The sequence below is a fragment of the Aquarana catesbeiana genome, linkage group LG01 (assembly GCF_042186555.1).
Source record: "Aquarana catesbeiana isolate 2022-GZ linkage group LG01, ASM4218655v1, whole genome shotgun sequence".
In the NCBI taxonomy this organism is placed as follows: Eukaryota; Metazoa; Chordata; class Amphibia; order Anura; family Ranidae; genus Aquarana; species Aquarana catesbeiana.
The window spans coordinates 309,357,091-309,382,062 of record NC_133324.1 but is presented as its reverse complement, the minus strand read 5'-3'; the positions used below and the strand labels follow the sequence as shown (position 1 = coordinate 309,382,062).

The window sequence follows — 24,972 nt, the reverse complement described above, 5'->3', positions numbered from 1 at the left end:
AGGTGGTAGAGGGATTAACTAAAGGACAGCTGTAGTAAAGTTGTCCTTTAAATCTGCCTAACTCAAAATTGTATAGCCTATAGCACATAAAACACCTACATAATCTTGGATGGCGTTTGTGCTGTCATATCCCAGTGTTCTCTCCGTCATTATCACTGCTTTCTGCTGATCATCCAGAGCCTGGTCATAAAAAGAACACATTTAATAAACCTTGCGGTTATATGCAGTACTACTAGTTTATGTCAGAGTGAGTTATTCATGGCTACACTTTTAACATTTGGTTGCTGTGTTGTACATTTTATTGTTTACATGCCAGCAATATTAAATCACATAGAAACAGCAAATATTCCAAACTGGGTCCAACATGAGTTGATTAACATAGTAACAAACTACAGACGTTTCCTCTAAATTATTTGCACTTTTAGAAGACTTGATGCTTTCACGTAAAAACTGGTAAGTGGTCTTTTATGGCAGTCCTGAAATACACCCAAATTGTGGTCCTCATTTATCAAAGTGTTTAAATTAAAATCGATCTGTGTTGCCTTATGGCAGCCTGTAATGGAAATTAAAAATGTATTTGGTTACTGTGATCACATTACTGATAGCACTTACTTCAAACTAAAAACAGCAGAGTATATTTTCTACTCTTTTACACACCAGAACAAAAGCCCATCTCCCAAAATGCTATCAGGTTTAAAGAGGCCGTAAACCCTGATGGGTTTTACTTCCTTCCTCTGCCCCTGCAAAGTAAAAGCATAATGTGCTCGTATGCATCGCATACGAGCACATTATGTGACACTTACCTGCAAACGAAGCCTGTGCTGTCCCCGCTGCAGGCCACGTCCATCTTCGCCCCTCTTTCTTCTGGGGCCGCGGACTCCGGCTCTGTGACTGGCCGGAGTCGCTCGACGCATGCGGGCGGGAGCCGCCAGTCACGGCACTTACTCGCGAAGAAACGACACAAACGGACGTTTCTTCACCGCGGGTGTGCAGATTACATCATCGGCACAAAACACAGTAAATATCTCCTAAACGCCGCCTGTTTAGGAGATATTTACAGTACCTATAGGCCAGCCTTATTCTAGGCTTAGCTATAGGTACAACTTCCACAGAGAGCTTTACAATCTCTTTAAGCCTTTGTACGTCTCTTGAGGGCCTGTTCACATACAAATGTGCTTTAAAATGCATAAAAATACTTGAAAACTGGATGTGCATTGCCTTCCATTGACAGGCGTTGACGTGCATTTTTATGCACTTCGACGTGCATTTTAATGCATGGTGATGTGCGCTGACACGCGTTTTTATGTGCGTTTAATTGCTATGCATATTTCAAGGTTATTTCCTCTGACATCACATCCTTTTCTTGTTTGTGGTGTAAATGAAGGAGTGAGGGAGAAAAACAGAGAGAGAGAAAAACGCATTGTTTTAGAGAGGCATTGGTAAACAGGATGTCTAGCATAACAACCCTAATCACTGTCACTGTGCTAGCTATATTGAAGGGGAGGAGGCAGATAAGGAGATTGGGGCAAACCAAATGGCGCTAATTGATTGCATCCGTCACTCACACAACATGACAGTAATGGGCAGTTTTGGACCTTATACCAGGTGAGTTACGATGTCACTCATCTATTGCTATAAACACTGCTATTGAGACACTGCACACTCAATACTTCCATCCTATGATAGCTGTAAGAGACAAAGTAATAAAAAAAGCTTTATTTTATTATTAATTCTGTGTCCTTGCAGTGACCTGCATTCTTCCAGTGCGGAAAAAAGCAGGTCACTGCAGTACATGTGAAAAGAGCCTAAAGCGCTGTACACACGGGCTGAATGTCGGGCAGCATTGGCTGGTTCAATAGAAACCAGGCGAGATTCGGCCCGTTTGTACTGCAGCCGGTCCAACAGAAGCCAGCTTCTGTCGAAGGGGTATGACCGAAAAAGGTCTGCCGACTGGCTCCAGATCAGCGCTCTCAGCCATTGAGAACACCAACCAGAGTGTTCTAGTGGGGGATCGTCGCACTGTCAGAACAGAATAGAGCAGCAGGGGAGATCGCCGTACTAACATCAGAGTGTTAGTACAGCAGCCCCAACCTGAGCTGTCTGGTTTTTCTTTTTGTTCAGCCCGCTGGGTTGAACAAAAAAACTAGCAGTGTGTACTATGCTTTTGAGAGCACTGGGATCCATACCTGTGTAAGGACTGTGAAAGTGTGATCTCAAGTGGCAACCTTTTCAAGGGCAAATGTCTCTATTATCACTTACATTTCACTTACATAATCAATCACCGTTAAAATTTGATAGAAAATTCAACAGACACAGCAATTATAACCTGAAAGACACTCTAAGCCCCCACTGTACCCAAAACTTAAATTAAAAAAGCTTGTGGCTTGAGTTGGGATTTGTAGAAAAATACAAGTGGTTATCAGACAATATACATCTTTGATTATTACATAGGGTAGGACCTGTAATTTTAACTATTGGGTTTCAATGTATGCCTGCACTTTAGTTATTAAATGTGGCTGAATTGTTTTTTCATATTTATCTTAGTAGGTAATAAAATGTTTTATATGTAAAACAAAAAAGTTATATCTGTTGGTCTTTTAATCAAAAAGACAAACACAAGTCATATTACATACATTTATTTAAATGCCATAAAAAGTGCAACAGTGCAAAAAAATCACAAAAGTGCGTGTATCTAAATATTGGAAAAAATAAAGTGCCAAAGTGCATAACATATCATAAACACGAAAAAATAGAAATAAAAGTTCAAGTAATCAAGTGTCCAAACAAAGACACTTGATTACTTGAACTTTATTTCTCTATTACATAGCTATACCTGCAAAAGGGGCCAGCTTCAAATGATCAAGCAGGACTAAATTTTCTGACTAAAGTTATAGCTTTAATGTAGAGGTGTGGCTAATTAAAGATAACCATACCAGGACTTTGGCTTTTAAAATGCTTTCTACAAAATAAGTCAAAATTCTCACCTCTGCTATATCCCCTAAAAGAAACTTGATTCGGGCAAGCAGACGCAGACACACAACAATCTCGGGATGTACAGCACCATACACACTGTTGAACTGGGCCAGAGCTTCATTTAACAAACCCACACCTTCCCTTAGGCCACCTGTAAAACAAAGAGGGCAACAAGTTCATTCAGAAAGTTTGATTATAAACCTGGACAATGTTACTACAAGGCATATTAGGTATTTGCTAAATGAGATGGAAGAAATTAACCAGACAAGCAATATAGCCAAAGTGCTATTCTCTTCTAGACTAAGCCCTAAACCTACTGCTAAAGCAGTTCTAAAGGCTATATTTTTTTTTCTTAAAATAACAACCATGTTATACTTACCTGTTGTGTGCAATGCTATTTCAGAGAGTGGCTCAGAACCTCCCCCACTCGGGCTCTCCACTCCTCCTCTGCTCTGAGTGCCCCACAGCAAGCTCCCTGCTATAGGGTCACTCATCTGGGCATGCTCCCAAGCCAGGCTGTGTGCGTCCATAAAAACACAAAGCACAGCTCCCCCCACCCCACACAGAGCTGGATCACAATCGGAATTTAAGTATAAGGGGGTAACGGGGGAAATACAACCACTTCAAGCAGCCCAGTGACATAGCCTTAAAGGCCAAAAGAAGGTCTGGTAATAGACAGTTAAATAGTAAGGATTGTGCTTAGTATTGTCTGTGTGGACACAGATATGTACCCTAGAGTCCTTGGTTGGAATTCTAACCAGGATACTACCTGCATGGAGTTTACATGTTTTCCCTGTGCTTGCAGTGGGTTTTTTCAAGATACTCCGGTTTCTTCCCACCCTCCAAATGCAAGATGGTAGGTTAATTGGCACCAGTCCAAACTGATCCCAGTAAGTGTAAGTTGGCATATGAGTTGAGGACCTTAGATTGTAAGCCCCGTAAAAGCTCCACGAAAGCAAGGACTGACAGGAATGTACATACATGTATATAAAAGTGCTGCATAAAATGTTGGCACTGCATAAATGATATTAATAATAGTACTCAACAAATTTGCTATAAGTGCACTTAAAATATATCTAAACCGGATTTCTAAAATCTGATATAATCTTTAACATGGTAATGTACAATGTGCAATATATTGTGCTACCTAACCATTATGGTTCAACAGATCAAGGACTCTGCATTAATCTATTTATGCTAAGCACTATCAAATGAATGCAGCTAAAACAGTATGTGGCCCATACTTTTGGGCTAATGTAGTTTTCAAAGCTTTTTTTTTCAAACTTTTGTAAATATACATTTTTCATTAAAACAACACCTGGTGATTATACCATGAAGGCTCTTGTTTGGACACTGTTATACAGTGACAAATGTCTCCCAGCTGTGCTCCTGTGTAGTCACCCTGTCACATAAGCCCCTGGTTTAGACTACAAGCAGCCATGCCAACACACATTATATAGCCATTCCTATCCATTGTCACAGTCAGAAAATTGTTTGAGAGCAGAGTGCAAGTAGGAAGACAGTGACTGGAAGAGGCTGGATGAGGTCAGCAGCACCAAGATGCAAAAAAACGATGAAAAAAAACAGAAAAGCAGAATTTTCTTAATATAAAAACATATGACAATTGTTTTACAGTTCTTTAGCAAATTAAAGTTTATCCAACTACGGTTCAGATATATTTTAAGTGTGTAGGTGGTTCCTGGAACTTGTAAGCAGAAAAAAATTCCCATAAGTAGAGATGTAAAATTTCTCTTTTCCCTTTTTTTTTTTCCCGCAAAATAAATAGAAGTTTTAGGAAAATGAAAAAAAAAATTAGTGTGGAGTAATTTTACAAATTGAAAGTAATTTTCTTACACTAGGAAGGTGAAACGCAGTGTAAATAAGAGTATTATGCTTCAAATAAAAGTACAACTTATTCAGTAAGATATTGCTTTTTAAAATTGTATTTTTTATTACAAATGGAATAACAAGGACCACATATGGTAAGAACATTTCACCTATACATGAGAACAGGTAACCACCCTCTTTCCCTCATAATAATGTAAAAGCTTCCTCCCAGTATTCATTTTCAGTTATTGACAATGCTGATCTAGAAGCATATATTGCTCTTACAAGAGCTTGATTAATGTTCTACTGATTTTCGCTGTATCTAAAAATGAAGGGATTGTGTATTTTTGGGAGGACGTGGTTTGTAACACTTCCTTACTTGAAGATGCTGCTGGTGAAGAAACACTTTGTGATGATCCAGAAGCAGCAGAAAGAGCATTTCTGGAATGAGAACTCTGAAGGGAAAAAAATCTATTCTCACTTTCATTATGATCCTCATAATTTAATTCCATAAAGTATTTTTTAATGTTTTTATGGCATGCCAGGATGTGTTGTGTCATCCTTGTAGCATTTGGAAAAGAGTATTTCTTCTCACAATATTTGCAAATTGCAGATTTGCTCTCATCAGAAATTGTACCGTAGAAAGTTTTCCAAACTCTAGATGTTGGTCTCACCATTTTACTGAGAGGAGGAGAAAAAAAAACAATTTACTGACCAGACTATAGATAAACATTATGCTGTGATGGCGGAGAACATTAATGGGAATCATTTAAAGGTTATAAAGATAAACTAATTTGTTAGTTTATCTTTAAAGCCTGAGAGGACAGAAACTATGATCTACTATACCCTGACAATCTGCAGGAGGTACAAGATGGAGCCCACAAGAAAACTAAACTGAAGCCTTTTGCTTGCAGTGCCCCCTTGTGGCAGAAATGTACATTTCTCTTGTTTGAGAACTGCATTGAGAAGTGCAGTGTTACTTGAATCGTATTCCAGAATTTGCTTGTCTTCAGCTGAGAGAACTTGTAATAATTTAAGACTCTAAGAAGGTCTTCATGTTGAATACCACATAGATACTATATATTACTTATCATTGTGAAAGAACATGTTCCATACTTTTTTTTTTTCTTTCCAATTTTTTGCAGAAAAAAAAACAAAACACGGCTTTAAAAAAAAAAGCGGGGAAAAAAAAACTTTTTTTTTTACCAATTTTTCCTTTTTCTTGCCAGGCCTTCCCATCTCTACTAGTAAGTAACTTTCCTTACAAAAGGTCAGCCAAAGTACATAGAACTGTAATTCCTTACTGTGCCATCTTCTTGGAAATACAAACCAATTAGCGGTTTTGATACTAACAAGTATTCTAATCCAGGAGTAATAATTTTTACTTTACTATAGTATTCCTGAAAGTACACCTTGTGAGTACAGTGTTACATTGTATACCTGAAAGACAGTTGTAGGTTTCTTTATATGAAATAACCTCATAAGACAGTTCTTTAATTCTCAATAACACACAATCTTGTCAGATAAGCCTATTTTTAGCACAAATATTCCTGTTCAAAAGCCACTGAACTATTTCCTGAACTGATGATAAAAGTCAAAATTATGGGTACTTTATTCAGTGAGGCAAATAGCAGTAAGCCATAGTGACCTATTGGGAACCAACATTTGTTGGCTCTAGGCTAATAAAGGTGGAGACAGAGGCCTAACTAGAAACTTCAGGGCCCCGGTGCAAGAAATCACGAAGGCCCCCCGAAAAAGCATGATTTTGATACTTTTTTTTAAGGGGGGGTGGCAATGGTGGTAGTTGAGGGTGGCAGTAGTGGTACATGAGGGGGGTGGCAGCGGTGGTACTTGAGGGCTTGAGGGGGGGGGTGACAATGGTGGTGTTCAGAGGGGGTGGCAGCAGTGGTACTTAAGGGGGGTGGCAGCGGTAATGTTGAGGGGGATGGCAGCAGTGGTACTTGAGGGGGGTGGCAGCGGTGGTACTTGAGGGGGGTGGCAGTGGTGGTGTTGAGAAGGGGTGGCAGCGGTGATGTTAAAGGGGGTGGCAGCGATGGTACTTGAGGGGGGGTGGCAGCGGTGATGTTAAAGGGGGTGACAGCGATGGTACTTGAGGGGGGGTGGCAGCGGTGATGTTGAGGGGTGGCAGCAGTGATACTTGAGGGGGGGTGGCAGCAGTGATACTTGAGGGGGGTGGCAGCAGAGGTACTTGAGGGGGAGTGGCAGCGGTGGTACTTGAGGGGGAGTGGCAGCAGTGGTACTTGAGGGGGGTGGCAGTGGTGGTACTTGGGGGAGTGGCAGCGGTGGTACTTGGGGGAGTGGCAGCGGTGGTACTTGGGGGAGTGGCAGCGGTGGTACTTGGGGGAGTGGCAGCGGTGGTATTTGGGGGGAAACCGTTGGTACTTGAGGGGGGGTGGCAGCGGTGGTACTTGGGGGGTGGCAGCGGTGGTACTTGAGGGGGTGGCAGTGGTGGTACTTAAGGGGGGGCAGCGGTGGTGCTGAGGGGGGTGGCAGTGGTGGTACTTGGGGGGGTGGTAGCTGTGGTGGTGCCATCCTCTCCCACCACCACCTGTGCCTCTTACTGATTCTATTCTCCACCACTGATCTCATCCCTATCCCCCCCATCACCTCTGTTGTAGAAGTAATGAGGGGGGATAGGGATGAGAGCAGTGGTGGGGGAATAGGATCAGTAAGAGGCACAGGTGGTGGAGGTTGGGATCGATTGCTCTGCAAAATGTCACTTGATTGACTTACCGTCAATCAATTGATTCCCCGGGAATTCTGTCACCGTGCCTTCTCCAGCCAGGATGCCTTGCCTCATGGGTAGAAACCTCGACGGTACAGGTACTCCACGCAGCCGCAGAGGGGAAAGCTCCTCCCCCGGCTTCTCTCAATTGGTGTCAGCAGGTCTGCTGACTTAATTTTTGAGTGTCCGCCCCGCCTCCCTACATTCTCTATGTCCCTGTATAGGCGGGGGCGGGGCGGTCCACAGTGTCAGCGTTGCCTCTGCCTTCTCTGTCTCCCCTCAGTGGGCGAAAGCCCCCCTCTCCTCGGCGGAACGAACAGCAGCCAGAGTGGACACACAGTGACAGGACAGTCAGCCAGTCAGGTAGGCCCCTCACACGGGTAGCGGCCCCCTCACACTGGCAAACAGGTGGGTGGAGGGCCCCCATGAATTGGCGAAACTACAGGGCCCAGTAGCAAGTGCGACTGTTGCGACCTGATAATTCCGCCACTGGGTGGAAACAAAGTAACTGCTGTGGGTTACTTCCCTTTGTTTTTTTTTTACTTTTTTTAATATCCATTTTATACAAATCTTTATTTTTAAACGTTACAAAAGTCTGCCAACTACAAGAAAAATCATAATGAAAAGCAAGTTTATGTTTAGCAAAAATGTCTTACCCTGCTGGATGCTAATCTGGGCCTTTTGAAACATCTCATTTGCCTCCTTGGCCTTAATGTTGATATGTTTGACTATGGGGAACATATTTAGTATATCCTCTTCTGTAAAAGCTGGCTTATGACGGCTTTCAAAGTTATATTCCCGGAGAAGAACCTAAGAAAGAAATACAATATACAGTGTGTTTCTAAAAGTCTATTTGGGGCACTTGTAGCAAAGGGGAAGATGAGAATTTACAGCACCAGCTGGTAGGTTTTTAATGCCATGTAGAGCTCGCTGAGTGAACAACCTCATTGTCTGAGTCAATAATCATCCTAATCAATGTAGCCCCACAACGACAAATCGGATTCCATGGGGAAACACAATAGACTAGATTAATTGTTTCCCCTGACATTTTCCTAAACGAGAACCACTGCTTTTTTTTTTAGAAGAATCGATCACAGCACGCATTTTTTTCTTCAGACTTTGGTCACAGGTGTGAATTTTTGACTTACAACATATTCATATAGGCTACATATTGGTAAAATAGCACCCAAGTAGAAATACTGACAACTATCAGCTTCTATATGAATTAAATAGTCATTCTGATTTACAGATTAATCATAGACTTGAAATGAACTTACTACAGTGGAGGGAAACGCATAGAGAAAACAATTTGTCTTTGAATGATATTACTCTGAATATATGTCAGAAAGCTGACACATCTGCAGATTGAACCCTGCAGACAGTAACATGACATTCCTTGTACATGTTGAGACAGTACCTGGACTCCAGTCTTTATGCAGAACTCCCGGAGCAGCGTCACTTTCTGCAGGCTAAGCTTCTCAACCAAGTGCTCCATAGAAACACTGAATGCAGGATAAAGGGATAGATTAGAGACAAATATATGATTTAGGCTGGGTTCACACTATTGCGAATTGGATGCAGGTTTCTCCACATCCAATTTGCATAACAGGAGATTGTGACCGGCTTTCTATGGAGCCGGTTCACACATCTCTGGAGCGGTTCCGGTGCGAATTGCACAGGAGTCCTGTGCGTCTTTTGGTCCATTTCAGGTCCAAATTCAGGCAATAATTTGGGCTGAAATTGGACCGGAACCGGTGAATGGAGATGCACAGGACCCCCTGCTGTGAGCCACTCCATGCTCTAGTGTGAACCCAGCCTTGAGGAAACTATATTAATATATAATTCATAAGTGTCAATTAACACATCTCTCAGACTGTATTAATAGTTGTTTTATAATGGATAAAGATTTTACAAGCATGGTATTAGGATAATACAAGTTATTAAGGAGTTTACTGCTCATATAAGAAGTGTGTATGTTTGTGTGCATGCATTGGGACATGAGGCATTGGTCATCATTCTGTATAACTGTTTGAATAAATATGTGATTGAACACATGGGTGTTTATCTCCTGTCCCCAATTCATCATGATGTATCAAGAAATAGGGAGGAAACAGGTTTAGAGGACAGGGTAAAGTCAGGTTCTCTTACTAATTCCTCATGCCTTCACTAGAGGGCAATGGTGAGGCTGCAGATGGGGAATGGAGAGGCTGCTGATGGGCACTGTGCAGGCTGCAATAATCTGCAATGGTGAGGCTGCTGATGGGCACTGTGCAGGCTGCAATAATCTGCAATGGTGAGGCTGCTGATGGGCACTGTGCAGGCTGCAATAATCTGCAATGGTGAGGCTGCTGATGGGCACTGTGCAGGCTGCGTTAATGGGCAATAGAGAGGCTGCTGATAGACACTGTGCAGGCTGCATTGATGGGAACTGGTAAGGCTGCAGATGGGCACTGATCAGGCTGCATTGATGGACTGTGACCCTTATTTTGCTTCAAAGATCTTGACTTAAAATGTATGTTTTTTTCCCGAAACTTCCCTCTTAAATTGAAGGTGCGTATTATACGCCGATAAATAGAGTATTTATCAAGCCATAGTTATATTTATATGTGGTCATGGTAAACCTGTAGTGGACAAAAAATGATTAAGCTAGCTGGTGGAGCCAGACTGTGCTATCAGGTGACAGTACTGCCTGGAGTTTGCATGTTCTCCCTGTGCCTGTGTGGGTTTCCTACAGGTTCTCCGGTTTCCTCTCACACTCCAATGCCATGCTGGTAGGTTAACTGGATCCTGTCTAAATTGACTATAGTATGTGTATATACATGTGAGTTAGGGACCTTAGATTGCAAGCTCCTTGAAGGCAGGGACTGATGTGAATTTATAATATATGTGTAAAGCGCGTAAATTTATGGTGCTATATAAGCACCTGTAATAAAAAAAAAGATAAAATAAATAAACACTGTCAGAGCCACCCAGAATGCACTGACCTCCTGAATATGGGCTGAGTAGTCACACCTCTCCCCATCTCCCAAAGAAGCATATAAAGTATATCGAAAGCCAACTTCTTTTTATTAGTTTTGAACACAATAAAACAAAGGGTTAGAAGTCAGTCTGGTTTTATTGCTGTCTGTGTCCCCATTGTAGAGATTCACCCTCTATATTCGTCCTGGTGACTATTGTCTCTAGTATTAAAAGTGAGTGAAAATACAACATTTTCAGTTGTCAAGTCACTGGAATATGATTAAAGGTAAAATCAATGGGGACATTTGCTTTGGTGACAACTGTCTAAGCAAGAATTCCTTAGTGTGAAGACAATTCCTCTTACTTCCAGTTGTGTCTCTGAGACAGGAAGTGAAGGGAAATCTCCTTAGCAGGATACAGATAGCCAAAACTGGTTTTAACTATTTTCTATCCAAAAAGTAAAAGAAAATGCTGTCAGACGGTTAATGTAACAAGTAAGGTAAAATCGGGCACTTTATGGAATATACTCACAAGTGTTTTTCATCTGATACTTTTTTTGCCCATTTCAGGTATACTTTAAATTTGAGTTTTTCAACACAATGACAGTGATAAATGGAGATAAATGATATTATTAAAGTGTGATACATTTGCACTGTGGCAAATGTTTATTTGACACAGTGCTGTGAAATACACTGACTGAAAGCAAACAGTCAGGCTACCAACTTAGAGCACAAACAACAACAATGGATGATGGCTGATTGGGTAATATGTGCTTCCAGCATTTGCTTCTTCATTTTATATAGCAACATTAGTAGCATTCTAAAGAAGGAAAACAAACCTATCCAGTAATCATACGTCTCACCTTGATAGGGTAAAATCAAAGCTGTCTTTGGCATTGCTCTGGATTCGTCTCCACAGATCAGCTGGAGTCATACTGGTCCACGCAGTGCTGTCTCCATTTTCCAATGGACGCATCTTTCTCTTGTTCTTCCTTTTGCGAGTGATTAGTTCATCGGGAGGCAGATGGGCCACAGGGTTGGGGTAAGAACTCAGAAAGCAATTCAGAAAATGGCTCACTGCAGCCGACAAGGCAGAGGTCTCTACTCCCTGGCACAGAGAATGAGGTTGGTTACAGGCATCCTTGCATATAAATCAAAATACCTATCTACACAATTTAGAAAATAAAGGTAGTCTTAAGCCTCGTACACACAGTACGATTGTTGGCCAACCGAGCGTCTGATTTTTGTCAAAAGAGCGTATGCCAGGATCTTGTCTTGCATACTAACGGTACACAATTGTCGTGCCACAAACATGAACCTAGTGACGTACTACGAGGAATTTCAGCTCTTGAGCGCCAACCTTTGGGCCCCTTCTGCTAAACTCTTGTTTGGTGAGCATTGATTCTGAGCATGCGTGTTTGTACTTTCGACTTTTGCGTGACGGATTTGTGTACTGACCATACGAAAATCAGACGTCAAGCCGTTGTCCGCCGAAAATTTTCTAGCCTGCCATCCAACATTTGTTGGCCGAAGGTTGGACAACAATTGTCAAAAGGAGCATACTAACGGTAAGATTTTAGGACAACAGTCTGTCAATAGACAATCCCCTGCTAATAATCGTACCGTGTGTCACAAGTGAAATGACCTATCTGCCTACAAAAGGTTAACAAGAGAGTAACAATGAATATGTATTGCTGTGTACAGAAAGCTCTTCCAATCAGACTGATTTGTGAAGAATGGAGAAAAAAAAATGGAGCACATAAGTGGAGTTGTTGGCCATAGAAGCCAATTACAATTTTTGTATAATTTGATTAAAAAAAAGCCATTTTGTGGCTCTTTGGTTCTGGGCCATGTGACCTAAAGCCAGCATGTTAGGTCACATGACCCAGAGCAGCTCTGCAATGCATCAATTCAATTTGCAAAAGTTGTATTGGGTTTTTGCTAATATAACTTATTGGCATTCTACTGAAAGCATTAGCATACAGAAAACATTTATACTAAATTTCTTCTCACAATTAGCATGTACCTGCAAGTAGTGCCGGAGGATTGCTTTGGCTGATCGTGTGACAATTTCCATGATTATAATTCTCTTTTGGAGAAAAAAAATAAAACAAAGTCAGCATTTCATGCGATTACTAAAGTCTTACCAGCTTACATAATCTACTACTAGTACAAATGTATCACAATCTGCCGCTCATCAAACTGTTCTCTTAATACATTTTTACTTAATATCTTAATCTGACCCAAATACAACTGTGATAAGACTGATATACATAAATACTTGCTGCTTTTAAAGTGCCACTTTGCACACTATTATCCAAGCAATAATCAGGCCATATAAAGACTACCACCATCTTTTGATGCCAACAGGTATCAGATTATGCATGCAAGCAGACAAAATGAGCAATATAGAGATATATGATAACACCTTGCTTGTTTCAGTGTCCCCAGAGTGTAGGAATAGAAGCTTGGATGTCTATCAACTATAATCTATGTGACACATGGGGGGCTTTGGTGCTTTCCATTAATCTCAGCACAGTTTTTTATCACGAGAAGGAAACTTTAAAAAAAAATCCCAACTCTGGGAAACACTGCAGGTGGCAGCGGCTGGGGGTCAGCCCTTCACAGCACTGTAAAAGTGATCGGGCCACGCGGGTCACATTTACAAAACAGCTGATCGCTGGCTCAAAAAAAACAAAACAATACTAATGCAGTTGGAGCCATGATCTTATGATACCACTGGGGTTAGTGTTTATGCAAGTAGGTAAAAAATACCAATGGTTAAACTCTATTTATGCATTTTTAAAATGGTTCTAAAGGTAGAAGGTACAGCCTGGGTGAAAAAAATTTTAAGTCAGCAGCTACAAATACTGTAGCTGCTGACTTTTAATATTAGGGCACTTCCCTGTCCAGGGAGCCAGCGATGTCGGCACCCAAGCCGATCTTCGGATCGACTCCCGGGTGCTGCCGCCGCCATTCCTGCCAAGGGAACCAGGCAGTGAAGTCTTTCAGCTTCACTGCTGTTTCCCTACTGCGCATGCGGGAGGCACGCTGCGCTTTCTAATTGGCCCAGAGGCGGGGGAAGGATGAGGGCCCAACTTCCAGGAGATCAGGCCGCGGGCCGTCTCCCAGAAGTGGGGAAGGAGACTTGTCAAAAACAGGTTCCCGTCCACCTCTCCCCCCTGAAAGGTGCCAAATGTGACATCGGAGGGGGGGGAGGAAGCATAAAAGCGGAGGTTCCACTTTTGGGTGGAACCCTGCTTTAGTGCATTCTCTGTATTAAGGTAAAAAAAAAAAACACTTTTGTGTGCAGCTCCCCCCCCCCCTTCAGCCCTCTCTTATACTTACCTGAGCCCCATCTCAATCCAGCACTATGTCCGAGAGCAGTGGCTCTCTCTCCTCACTAGAGATCGAGGCAGCAGGGAAGCCATTGGCTCTTGCTGCTGTCAATCATAGCCAGTGAGGAGAGACAGGGGGTGGGGTTGAGCAGCTCTCTGTGTGTCAATGGATACACAGAGGGCAGCTTGGGAGCAAGCAAAACCATTACACAGAGCAGGTAAGTATGACATGTTTATTATTATTTTATTTTTTTAATGTTTTTTTTTCCCTTAGAATCACTTTAACAGACCTATAATATGTGAAACAGCTCTGCTTGTTTATTTTAGTCATCCCTGTTTAAAAACCTGTGGACACGTGTGATTTTTGATATTGAATATAAAGATGATAATGTGGCGCTTATTCAATAAAGAAAAACAAAATAAAGTGCAAATACACCATGAAAAGCAATTAAATCAGTACATATAAATGGTGAAAAAAGGTAATGATAAACATGTGCAAAAGTTGCAAACACACCACAAATCTGTATAGGGAAGGTAATAATAAATGCTTAAGAACAATGTAGCCAGACGCATGGCTTGTGAGCTCCGCTGAATATCCTTTCTTTTATCCTGCTAATCGGCTGTTACTACCCGTTCTCAGAGATACATTGCCCTGCGGTGCCTGCTGAACGTTTGTGCTGCAGACTGCCGTGCTCCCTTCCCACCAGAGCGATGTCCAGATGAGGCTCTACCACTCGCCTGGCACCGGACCATGAGGCCCAAGATGGTGGCTTGCCACAGAGAACAGCGAAGGAGAAATGCAAGGAGGCGGCTCAGAAGCTGTACTCCAAGCCTGCAGCATGGGACTCCTCTGTGATGCCTGACAATATGCCAGATGATCACAGCAGCTCTCAGTCTGACGCCGATGACAGAGTGCCACTTGAAGATCCAACGGCGCCATTACTTCCAAGGGACACTGAGTACCTCCCCTGTCATCCAAACCATGCACACAGCCTTTACCCCAGACCCTGCTGGGCCGGAACCCACGTTGCAGGACATCTTCTCTGCAGTTACCTCATGAAACTTCTCCATTTCAGCCCTGGCTTCAGAGGTTAAGGGGGTAAAAACAGAAATCACATTCCTCCGCCAAGATATGCAAAAATTGCGGGACCGCACTTCAGCCATTGAAAGGCGCATCAGTACCCTGGAAGATGATTGGGCCCCTATGCAAAGAGAATCACATGCTCAACAACTGCTGGTGGCTAAACACTGTGCACGGCTCTATGATTTAGAAAATAGACTCCGCAAAAGAAAAAAAGAAAAGATGGAGGGTAAAAATCCAGTGCAGTTTATAGAACAGTGGCTGTTAACTAAATTTGGGAAGGATTCATTCTCACTGATGTTTGCAGTGGAGCCCCCAGGCAATTCTCCTAGAGCTTTCCTGTTTAAAATGCTCAATTACAAGGATCGTGATGTCATTCTTTCTAAGGCTAGATCAATGGAGGATGCTCTTGTGATGGACACCTCTAAGATCTCAATGTTCCCCGATTTCTCGGCGGAGGTACAAAAACAATGGGCTCAGTTCACTGAAGTGAAAAAGAGGCTTCGTTCCCTGGAATTGCAGTATGCCATATTTCTACCCAGCGCGCCTGCGAGCGGTAGCCAAAGATGAAATCCACTTTTTCGAAAAGCCTACGCTGGCAATGCGGTGGCTGGACAGGGAGGAACGTTCCCTGTGAGATGAGTTGGTTAGACGCCGGAGGGCAACCTGATTACTGCTAACTACTCCTTCTGCATACTAGTACCGGTCTGCTATCAAGGGATTTGTCTGTTTTTTCAGGTCGATATTGCAAAGGCGGTTAACTGTTTCCACAAGTCACTACCAACTGTGCCTATGGATGAGGTACATGCCATGTTATCTGTTGGCTCCTTTGTGCCGGCTATTAAACTTAGCCCCCTGCTTGCTAGTCCCTCCTGGACATTACATACTGACTATCGGAAAAGGTTGGATCCTGTTGGTCCCTTGTGTTCCCTACTTACTTATTTCTTTTTTCTGCAGAAATTACTCTTATGGTCGCGGACTATCCTAATCCTCACGGTATGTGTACCTCTATTTGCTTACCCTATTATGTTGCTCCTCAAACCTTACTCAGTCCTTTAATAAATTGGGCTCTCTTGTATTTGTCATTATATTTTCGTGTTTTAGGGCTCTATGGCTAAGCATAATGTGATCACAAGCAGGAATGTACGGGGTTTGGGAGACCGAGTGAAACAGCTGTCTGTATCTCACATGGTTAAACACCTGGGCTCCTCTCTGGTTTGCTTAAAAGTGACCCATATGTCTCCTGCCCATGCACCCCTGTTCTCTACCCATGTGTTCGGCACCCAGTTCCACTCTGTCTTCTCCTCCTACTCCAGAGGGGTTAGTGTGTTGGTTTGCCCGAGTGTTCCTTTTGCATGCTCAGCCTCACTCATTGACCCATATGGTCGCTATATTTTTTTATTGTGTAATCTAGATGGTCTGGTCTGCATTATAGTGAACATTTATGTTTCTCCTCCTTTTCCCATAGAGGTCATTAAGCTTCTGGCTAATTTCCTAGCGCATCACCCCAGTATTCCTGCACTCATCGTAGGGGATTTTAATAACTATTTGGATGCAGACCTTGACAAATTCTCTACTAATGCTCCACAACAACGATCTGGGAGAGGTCCTACCTCCTTTGCTCGGCTTCTGTTGGAACTGGGCCTAAGGGATGTATTGGGATCCAAACACCCGCAGGTTAAATGTTATTCATACCATTCAGCAACGCATGGCATACTTTCCAGGATTAATCATGGCCTGGGCAATGATGCTCCCCTTAGTGTACTCTTCATGATATGAGGCGAGAACTGTCTCTGACCATTCTCCCCTGTGTATCTAGATTCTCACATCTGGTGTAGTTAAGCGTGTTTATTGAAAAAATAACCCATTCTGGTTGACGCTATTTCCTAATACTGATCCCATTGGTAACATCCTTACCACATTTATTCACCTGAACAAATTGTCAACTAGTCTTGGAATTTTCTGGCATGTGCTGACGGCCTTTCTACGTGGCCAATTTATTAAAACAATTGCTGCCATTAAGACCAAGACCAGATTCTGGGAACAATCTGTGCTGCAGGAGCTTGAGAGGACTGAGTCTGCTTCCGTTGACTCCCCTTCTGAACACACTGAAAGACCTTGGCATGAGGCTCAACATATAGCTAAACGTATGGTTTTAACAAAAGCTGAAAATAAAAGGTTCTTTCTTCAACAAAGATTTTTCGAGGAGGGAGAAAACACAGGCCATATGCTGGCTATGATGGCGAGATCACAAAGAGGATCCTCCCATATAGAGGCAATTTCTAACCTCTTGGGAGACCTGGTTTCCTCCCACTCTGGTATTCTTTCAACGTTTCGGGATTTCTATGCTGATGTATACTCTTCCAAAGTCTCACCAACCATAGATGAAATGAAGTCTTTTCTCTACAGTAGCCAGATCTCCCAACTCCCTGCCTCGGACAGAGAACTATTGAATGCTCCTCTCGCTGATGGTAATGAAATATGAGTGGTGTATCCGCGCAACGGAACTGAAGATTAAATGAGAAAATCGCATAAAGGACTGCTGCCTCCACAGATGTAATTTCCACCGAGATGGAAAAGACAAGAGGTAAATGAAGGGTTAGTGTGTGGGTATGGCGCTGTCCTAGGTCATAGAAATACCTTGTGAATCATGTGTACCCAAATTACCATGTGTAAAATCACATGTTAAACAAAATCGCATATAGCAAATTCAAAAGTGAAACAATAAAAATAACCCACTGTGAATTGGGAGGAGAAAGGAGAAAATCAAAGAAAGAACATCAAAAAGTGACTATGCTAGCGGAAAATTATTCCAACCACAAAAAACCCCATAAAGTAATTAATATAAAAGTCTTTATCAAATGTGAAAATTGCTGAATAAATCTTGACATCTCTGTGAATCTGAACAGGTGTTTATATTAATCTTGGTGACCAGGTGCTCGTGTCTTGTGATCATGCAGACACTCACCAGCTTCTTTAACCCCTGCGGGGGTAATACGCAGTCACAGTGTATGCCACTGTGCGGCAATCCACAGGCTGTTTCTGGGTCACAATGACATTTTGGGCATAGGAAAAGAAAGAGGAGATTCCATAGCGTAAAACCATAAAACACTCTTTATTGAATGCAGATGACAAGGTGGTACTCACATTTAAGCAGTTTATAGTAGGCAACCAAATGTCATCAAAACAGGAGAGCGTCAGGTTTGAATTGGTAATCCCCAGTGTAGCCAATCTGCTCCAATCCAGGCGACAGGTGTCTGAACCTGGATTGGAGCACATGATTCACAAGGTATTTCTATGACCTAGGACAGCGCCATACCCACACACTAACCCTTTATTTACCTCTCACTGATGATGAGCTGTTGGAGGCTTTGGCTCATTCCTCTCCTGGGGCGGATGGCTTGCCAGCAGAGGTTTACAGGAGATACTCTGAGATACTAGTACTGCACTTGCGGGAGGTCTTTTTGGATGCCCTAGAGCAAGGAAGCCTACCCCATCTATGAATGAAGCCGTTATTATTTTACTCTGAAAGCCAGGTAAAGATGCTCACTCCCCAGATTCCTATAGGCCTAGCTCGTTATTGAAGATGGATGTGAAATTATTGGCCAGGTTCGTAGCCACCAGGTTAGCTAAAGTTATTCACAAGCTTGTTCACAAAGATAAATCTGGGTTCATTCCCTCCAGGTCCACAGCTTTAAACATCAGATGATTATTCCTTAACCTTCAGTTACCTGTTGATAATCTGAGTAACAGAGCCATTCTTTCCTTAGATGTGGCCAAAGCCTTCGACAGCGTAGAGTGGTCGTATCTGTGGGAAGTTCTGAGGGGCTTTGGTTTGGGAGATAGGTTTATCAACTGGGTGAAATTGTTGTATGTGGCCCCTACAGCTGGGTTACGTATCAAGGTAGATCTAACAAATCCTTTTCCTCTTTTCAGGGGCACGTGGCAGGGGTGCACGTTGTCGCCCCCTGCTATTCGCAATAGCCCTGGAACCACTGGTGGCTACCATACGGTCCTCCCCATTTATTACAGGCTTTAAAAGGGAAAGTGGAGAGGAAAGGATTTCCCTATATGCTGATGGCACTCTTCTTTATCTAGGGGACACAGACACACAGACTCTTTATCGTGGTTCTCAACTGGAGCAAGTCGGTTTTTCTACCTTTGGATGATCTGACGGCTCCGCTATTGGTTGGTGCACAGTCCCTTAGTTTAGTTTTCTCATTCAAATATTTGGGCGTGCAGGTATCTGCCAACCCCTCTAAATATTTAGTGGAAAATCTACTCCCCCTCTTCAAGAGACTCCAAATGACCTGTAATACTTGGTGTAAGCTGCCACTGTTTGCAATTGGTAGGATAAACCTAATTAAAATGGTTTGGTGTCCCCAACTGCTTTATGTTCTGCACAACTCCCCGCAGTGGATACCCCACAAATGATTTACTCGCATTGATACCTTATTCAGGTCCTTGATTGGGAAAAATCAAGTGGCTAGGATTCATCTTTCCACATGGCAATATAGTAAGGATCAGGGTGGGGCAGCGGTACCTAATCATAAGCTTTATTTTTACGCCTCTCAGCTACAACATCTGGGTGGCTTTGGGTTGCCAAATGACTCTGACCCAATCTGTAACTTATTGCAGTCCGGAACACTAGCCGCATCAATCTTAGAGGAAAATCTACTCCCCCCTTCAAGAGACTCCAAATGACCTGTAATACTTGGTGTAAGCTGCCACTGTTTGTAACTGGTAAGATAAGCCTAATTAAAATGGTTTGGTGTCCCCAACTGCTTTATGTTCTGCACAACTCCCCGCAGTGGATACCCCACAAATGGTTTTCTGCATTGATCCCTTATTCAGTTCCTTGATTGGGAAAAATCGAGTGGCTAGGATTCATCTTTCCACACGGCAATACAGTAAGGATCAGGGTGGGGCAGCGGTACCTAATCCTAAGCTTTATTTTTACGCCTCTCAGCTACAACATCTGGGTGGCTTCAGGTTCCCAAATGACTCTGACCCAGGAGAAGAAAGGCCTGATCTCTCATATCTATTCAACCCTACTGTCATCTACACAGGACCCGGCAACTCTACCAAGTAGGAGGGGATGGACACAGGACCTGGGGGAGATAAACTGGGAAACCTGGGAGCTGTGCTTACAATCTGTGCCAGCTATATCGGTCTCACAAATCGCATAGGCTATCTCATCTATTTGTATTTGTATTACACAGAGCATATCGAACACCCATCCAGTTACATCGTCTCTATGTCCCAAATGCAGTAGGGAGGAAGGTTCCCTAATCCATTTAATCTGGCAAAATTACACCGCTATTGGGGCGAAATAACCAAGGCCATCTCCACAGTTTATCAGGTTAGGGTCCCATTGGACCCATCAATGTGCATTTTAGGAGCTGTAGATGAAGAAATATATACACCCCCCCCTTAAACATAGCAGTGCTCAGACTACTATATATAGCACGTAAGCTGGTGGCTAGATTATGGCTTTCCCCACGTGTTCCCACTAGGAAACAGTGGGTAGAACAGGTTAACTACCTTCTAGTTAAGTTAACATATCAGCATAGAAATGAAAATCGTGAATTTCATTCTATTTAGAAAGCCTGGTTGGAAACTCCGGGGTTGGCGCCTCTGCAGCTGGTCTTGCACCGACTGCTACAAGTGTAAAGAGTATGCACGTTTGTATAAGAGGATAACACTGATTCCTAGGGTTGGAAATGGGGCAGGTCCTAATGTTCTTATTACCTAATTATTCAACTACATCTCTAGCCCTACCCCCTTTCTATAGGGGACAAGTATCCTCAGGAGAGGGTAGGATGAAGGCGACCATGTTCACGATCTGGCCCGTTGACCATATGTTATTCTGTGTTGGGTTGACCCCCACCTACCTAACATGGATGTTTGCTACTGTTTTTGTTTCATTTTTTTCTTAGTTTTTTTAAGGTTTTCCTGATTCTAATACACCATCTAGTGCCCTTTGTTAATTTTACAATCCTGAACCTACTAGGTATTAGGTCATGGCTTTCATGACGATATAATTTTTAAACCCAGAACGTATTCCCCTTCCCTACATGGTATGTTGTTGAATTTCATGTTGTGCTGCTAATACCTTATTTTGGTCTTTTTTCTTATCACATACCGCTGTTATTTTCATTGTAACCTGTGATGTATGGCAATTGGCACAATAAAAACTTTTTCTGATTTTAAAAAAACTTAGTCAATCCAAAAAATACAATAAATAAAGCGCTTGTGCAAAAATCCTTGGTGATAAATGTGACATCAGGTGCAAAAAGTTCAGTTCATTATAAAGGGGGTAGGGCTAGAGATGTAGTTGAATAATTAGGTAACTGAAATACATCATAGGTGATATCATTTGCTGCTCAGTGATTGCAGTATTCTAGTCTGCATCTCCCCAAGGTAATACATAAAACCTGGCCTGTTAGTGGGCCCTGAGGACAGGGTTGATGACCACTGCTGTAGGGGTTTTAACTTAAGGTGACTACTATCACTTTTAATGAACTAAACTTTTTGCACCTGATGTCACATTTATCACCAAGGATTTTTGAACAAGCACTTTATTTATTGTATTTTTTGGATTGACTACACTATTTATCTTTCTTCACCATTTATGTGTAATGATTTAATTGCTTTTCATGGTGTATTCACACTTTATTTTGTTATCCTTTACGGAGTAAGTGCCACATTATCATCTTTATATGTACTTTTTACTGTGTGGGAACACTTTCAATGTTGATCTTTTTATTTTTTGTTGTGCATTAGTTTTTTTATTTTGATTTTTAATATTGCTCTTTAAAGGAGAAAAACAGCTTGAGCCTTTTAGGCTGGGCTTCTCCTATGGGTCACAGGAGTGCAATTCGTTTTGCACTCCTGTGACCTGTTTTAAGCAGAGAGCGGTCTGAAGTCCCCTCTTCGCTGATGTCACTGCAATCAGTCGAGGCAGCACGTCAGTCTGACTTCCAAGTCTGGATCCGCCAGGTGCTTGGACTGATAGCAATCTCAGCCTCTCAGCGAGCCACTAAGATAGCCGCTCCCCGCTCCTCCACAGCTCATCGCTCCAATGAGCGCGGAGGAGCAGAGCAGGAGAGATGCCGATTGTCAGTCAGAAGCTCTCCACTCGGGGAGGTGAGAGAACTGAGCCATCGGCGGTGTTCGTTGGCTCGGTTCTTAATGCAGAGATGCCGGAGGACAGCTGCAGCATCAGTCTGATGCTTCATCCACCTAGGTAAGTATGAATATTCAAATAAAAACAAAAAAACTATACTTCTCTTTAAAAAACCTGCCCAATTATGGAGGGCATATTGGCTGGTATTAATATTGCAGGAGGTCTGCACCCTTCCAGACCTCTTGCTGTGACGATACCAGCCTGTATGTTAAACAAAATTTGTAAAAAGTTAATAAAAAATATAAAACAAAAGTAGATTAAACTGAGAAAGATAGACGACAAAGCAGATAAACTGGTAGACTGTTAAATAATTATGGATATGACTTGGCCTGATCCAAGTCAGATCTTGACCTATCTTGCTCATGTTTAATCATGATAAATACACGGCTCTGAATATGGATATGCAGGCAATCTGAGGGCAGGAATGTACATTATCCCCATAAGTACCCATGCCCACCAATATTAACTCATCCTTAAGACTTAATAATTGTCCTAATGCTAACCTCTAACCATTAGGGCTTATTCAGACATGTCTATCCACCTATTAGTTGCGTGCAGGCAGCCCATATAAGTGGATGCAGACACAGTGGCTGTACGAACACAGTTGCATGTCAAAATTTGACATGTGGGCAGGAGCAGGTGCACAGATCCGAATGCAGACAATGTGCGCTTGGATTCGTGCACTCACTCCAGCTGCATGTAAAAATTTTGACACACGACTGTGTCCATGCAGTCACTGCGTCTGCACCCACTTATAAGGGCTGCCTGCATGCAGCTCCTATGTGGATGCAGAAACAGCAAAATGCAGCTCTGTACAGAAGATGGGGCTCATTACCCATCTGAATGAGACCTTAAACTTAACCTCCAACTTCTGACCCCAAGTCTGAAGGTGGCTATATCTGTAACAGATCTGTCCAGCTATGAGGATGCAGATATCAGATATGGACCTTCTGCAATGCAAGTGTTAATTTTGCCCACATAAGTCTTTGTATTCAATCCAGACAGTAATATATTATTACTATACCTGCTGATTTCTGAAGCTGGAAACAATCTGTTCACACAAGTTTTAAAGAAAGTAAGGCCCCTTTCACATGGGGTGGACTCCGTCAAGTGAATCCGCCTGCTCAGTGGGGGATCTGTCCGCTGATCCACATTGAGCAGGTGGATGACAGGTCCATGTCTGTTCTACTATGCAGAGTGGATACAGACACAGCCCTTTTCTCTATGGGGCGGTCAGATGGAAACAAACTGCCTGTCCCTTTCCATCTGACTGTCATCTGATCTGATCTGCTAGACGGATGGGGAACGGATCCTCATCTGTCTATTTTTGGCGGACTGGATCGGCTTGAATGCAGGTAAGGTTAAATGGACACATGTCTGGTTACATCCGCCTCCCATAGAGCACAATGGGTGGTCCAATCGGGTCCGCCTGGAAAACGGACAGGTGGACCCAATCGTCCGCTCGTGTAAAAGGGGCCAAAGTTTAAGTAATACAATGATACATTAGATCTGATTATATAATGCTTACATAAAGATGATCCAGAGAGGGACGTGCTTCCAATTTATCAATCATAGCAGCTATAGTACCTAAATACCGCACATTGATCCCATGAAGGTGAAGTGCCTCTGTAAGTGTTTTTCCATCCAGAGGAATAATAATATGCCCCAGGCATGCCTTTATCTGCCAGAAATAGTTAATTCAAAGGTAATAAGCAATTGCATAACATTACACAAATCTTAAACCAACAATTTAATTGATATAGGAAGCTAAATATTTCTTGTTAAAGTAGATGTTTAATGAATGTTATGTGTAACATAAACTTTAAAATCATATTATCCTAATTTTAAATAAATCAACATACAGTATATTGCAAGGAAATCAGGTAAACATTTCTCTATGGAATTAACTGCAAGTCCAGTGTGATTCAGTTGGGTCTGCCTGGGTGGTCCTATTCTGTTATACTACTTTACTATACAAAATATCAATTTTGATTTGTAATGTTATGTTGTAATTACTAAACATGACTCTAAGGTCGTTACTACAAACGAGCAATGTGAATAAACACATGTTGAGCACGTGCGATGTGCCTGTGCTTTGCGGTTGCTCCCATTCATTTCAAATGGGCCCACAACACACATTCATGTAGTAAACAATGCGCCTGACCCTCAATGTACCAGAACGCATACATCTCAAAACACATGGAAAACACTTGGAATAAGTACCACGACACAATGATGCTTCAAGCAACGTGCACAAATACAGTATCTCACAAAAGTGAGTACACCCCTCACATTTTTGTAAATATTTCATTATATGTTTTCATGTGACAACACTGAAGAAATGACACTTTGCTACAATGTAAAGTAGTAAGTCTACAGCTTGTATAACAGTGTAAATTTGTTGTACCCTCAAAAAGACTCAACACAGCCATAAATGTCTAAACCACAGGCAACAAAAGTGAGAACACCCCTAAGTGAAAATGTCCAAATTGGACCCAATTAGTAATTTTTCCTTCCCGATGTCATGTGACTCGTTACTGTTACAATGTCTCAGGTGTGAATGGGGAGCAAATGTGTTAAATTTGGTGTTATCGCTCTCACTCTCTCATACTGTTCACTGGAAGTTCCACATGGCACCCCATGGCAAAGAACTCTCTGAGGATCTGAAAAAAAGAATTGTTGCTCTACAAAAAGATGGCCTAGGCTATAAGAAGATTGGAAAGACCCTGAAACTGAGCTGCAGCGTGGTGGCCAAGACCATATAGCGGTTTAACAGGACAGGTTCCACTCAGAACAGGCCTCGCCATAGTCGACCAAAGAAGTTGAGTGCACATGTTCAGCGTTTTATCCAGCGGTTGTCT

At 42.4% G+C, this 24,972-nt stretch overlaps 1 protein-coding gene across 1 annotated transcript in view; it reads right to left on the bottom strand.

The window, feature by feature from the left end:
• LOC141143955 (clustered mitochondria protein homolog) overlaps positions 1 to 24,972 on the bottom strand; it is a 109,333-nt gene that overhangs the window by 31,329 nt on the left and 53,032 nt on the right. Inside the window, exons 14-20 of the mRNA XM_073629365.1 lie at positions 23,640 to 23,792; positions 12,530 to 12,592; positions 11,367 to 11,611; positions 8,964 to 9,048; positions 8,203 to 8,356; positions 2,985 to 3,124; positions 100 to 180 (exon numbers count right to left, since the gene is read on the bottom strand). Of these exons, the coding sequence (XP_073485466.1) occupies positions 100 to 180; positions 2,985 to 3,124; positions 8,203 to 8,356; positions 8,964 to 9,048; positions 11,367 to 11,611; positions 12,530 to 12,592; positions 23,640 to 23,792 (921 nt within the window). The remainder of the gene's footprint in view (positions 1 to 99; positions 181 to 2,984; positions 3,125 to 8,202; positions 8,357 to 8,963; positions 9,049 to 11,366; positions 11,612 to 12,529; positions 12,593 to 23,639; positions 23,793 to 24,972) is intronic.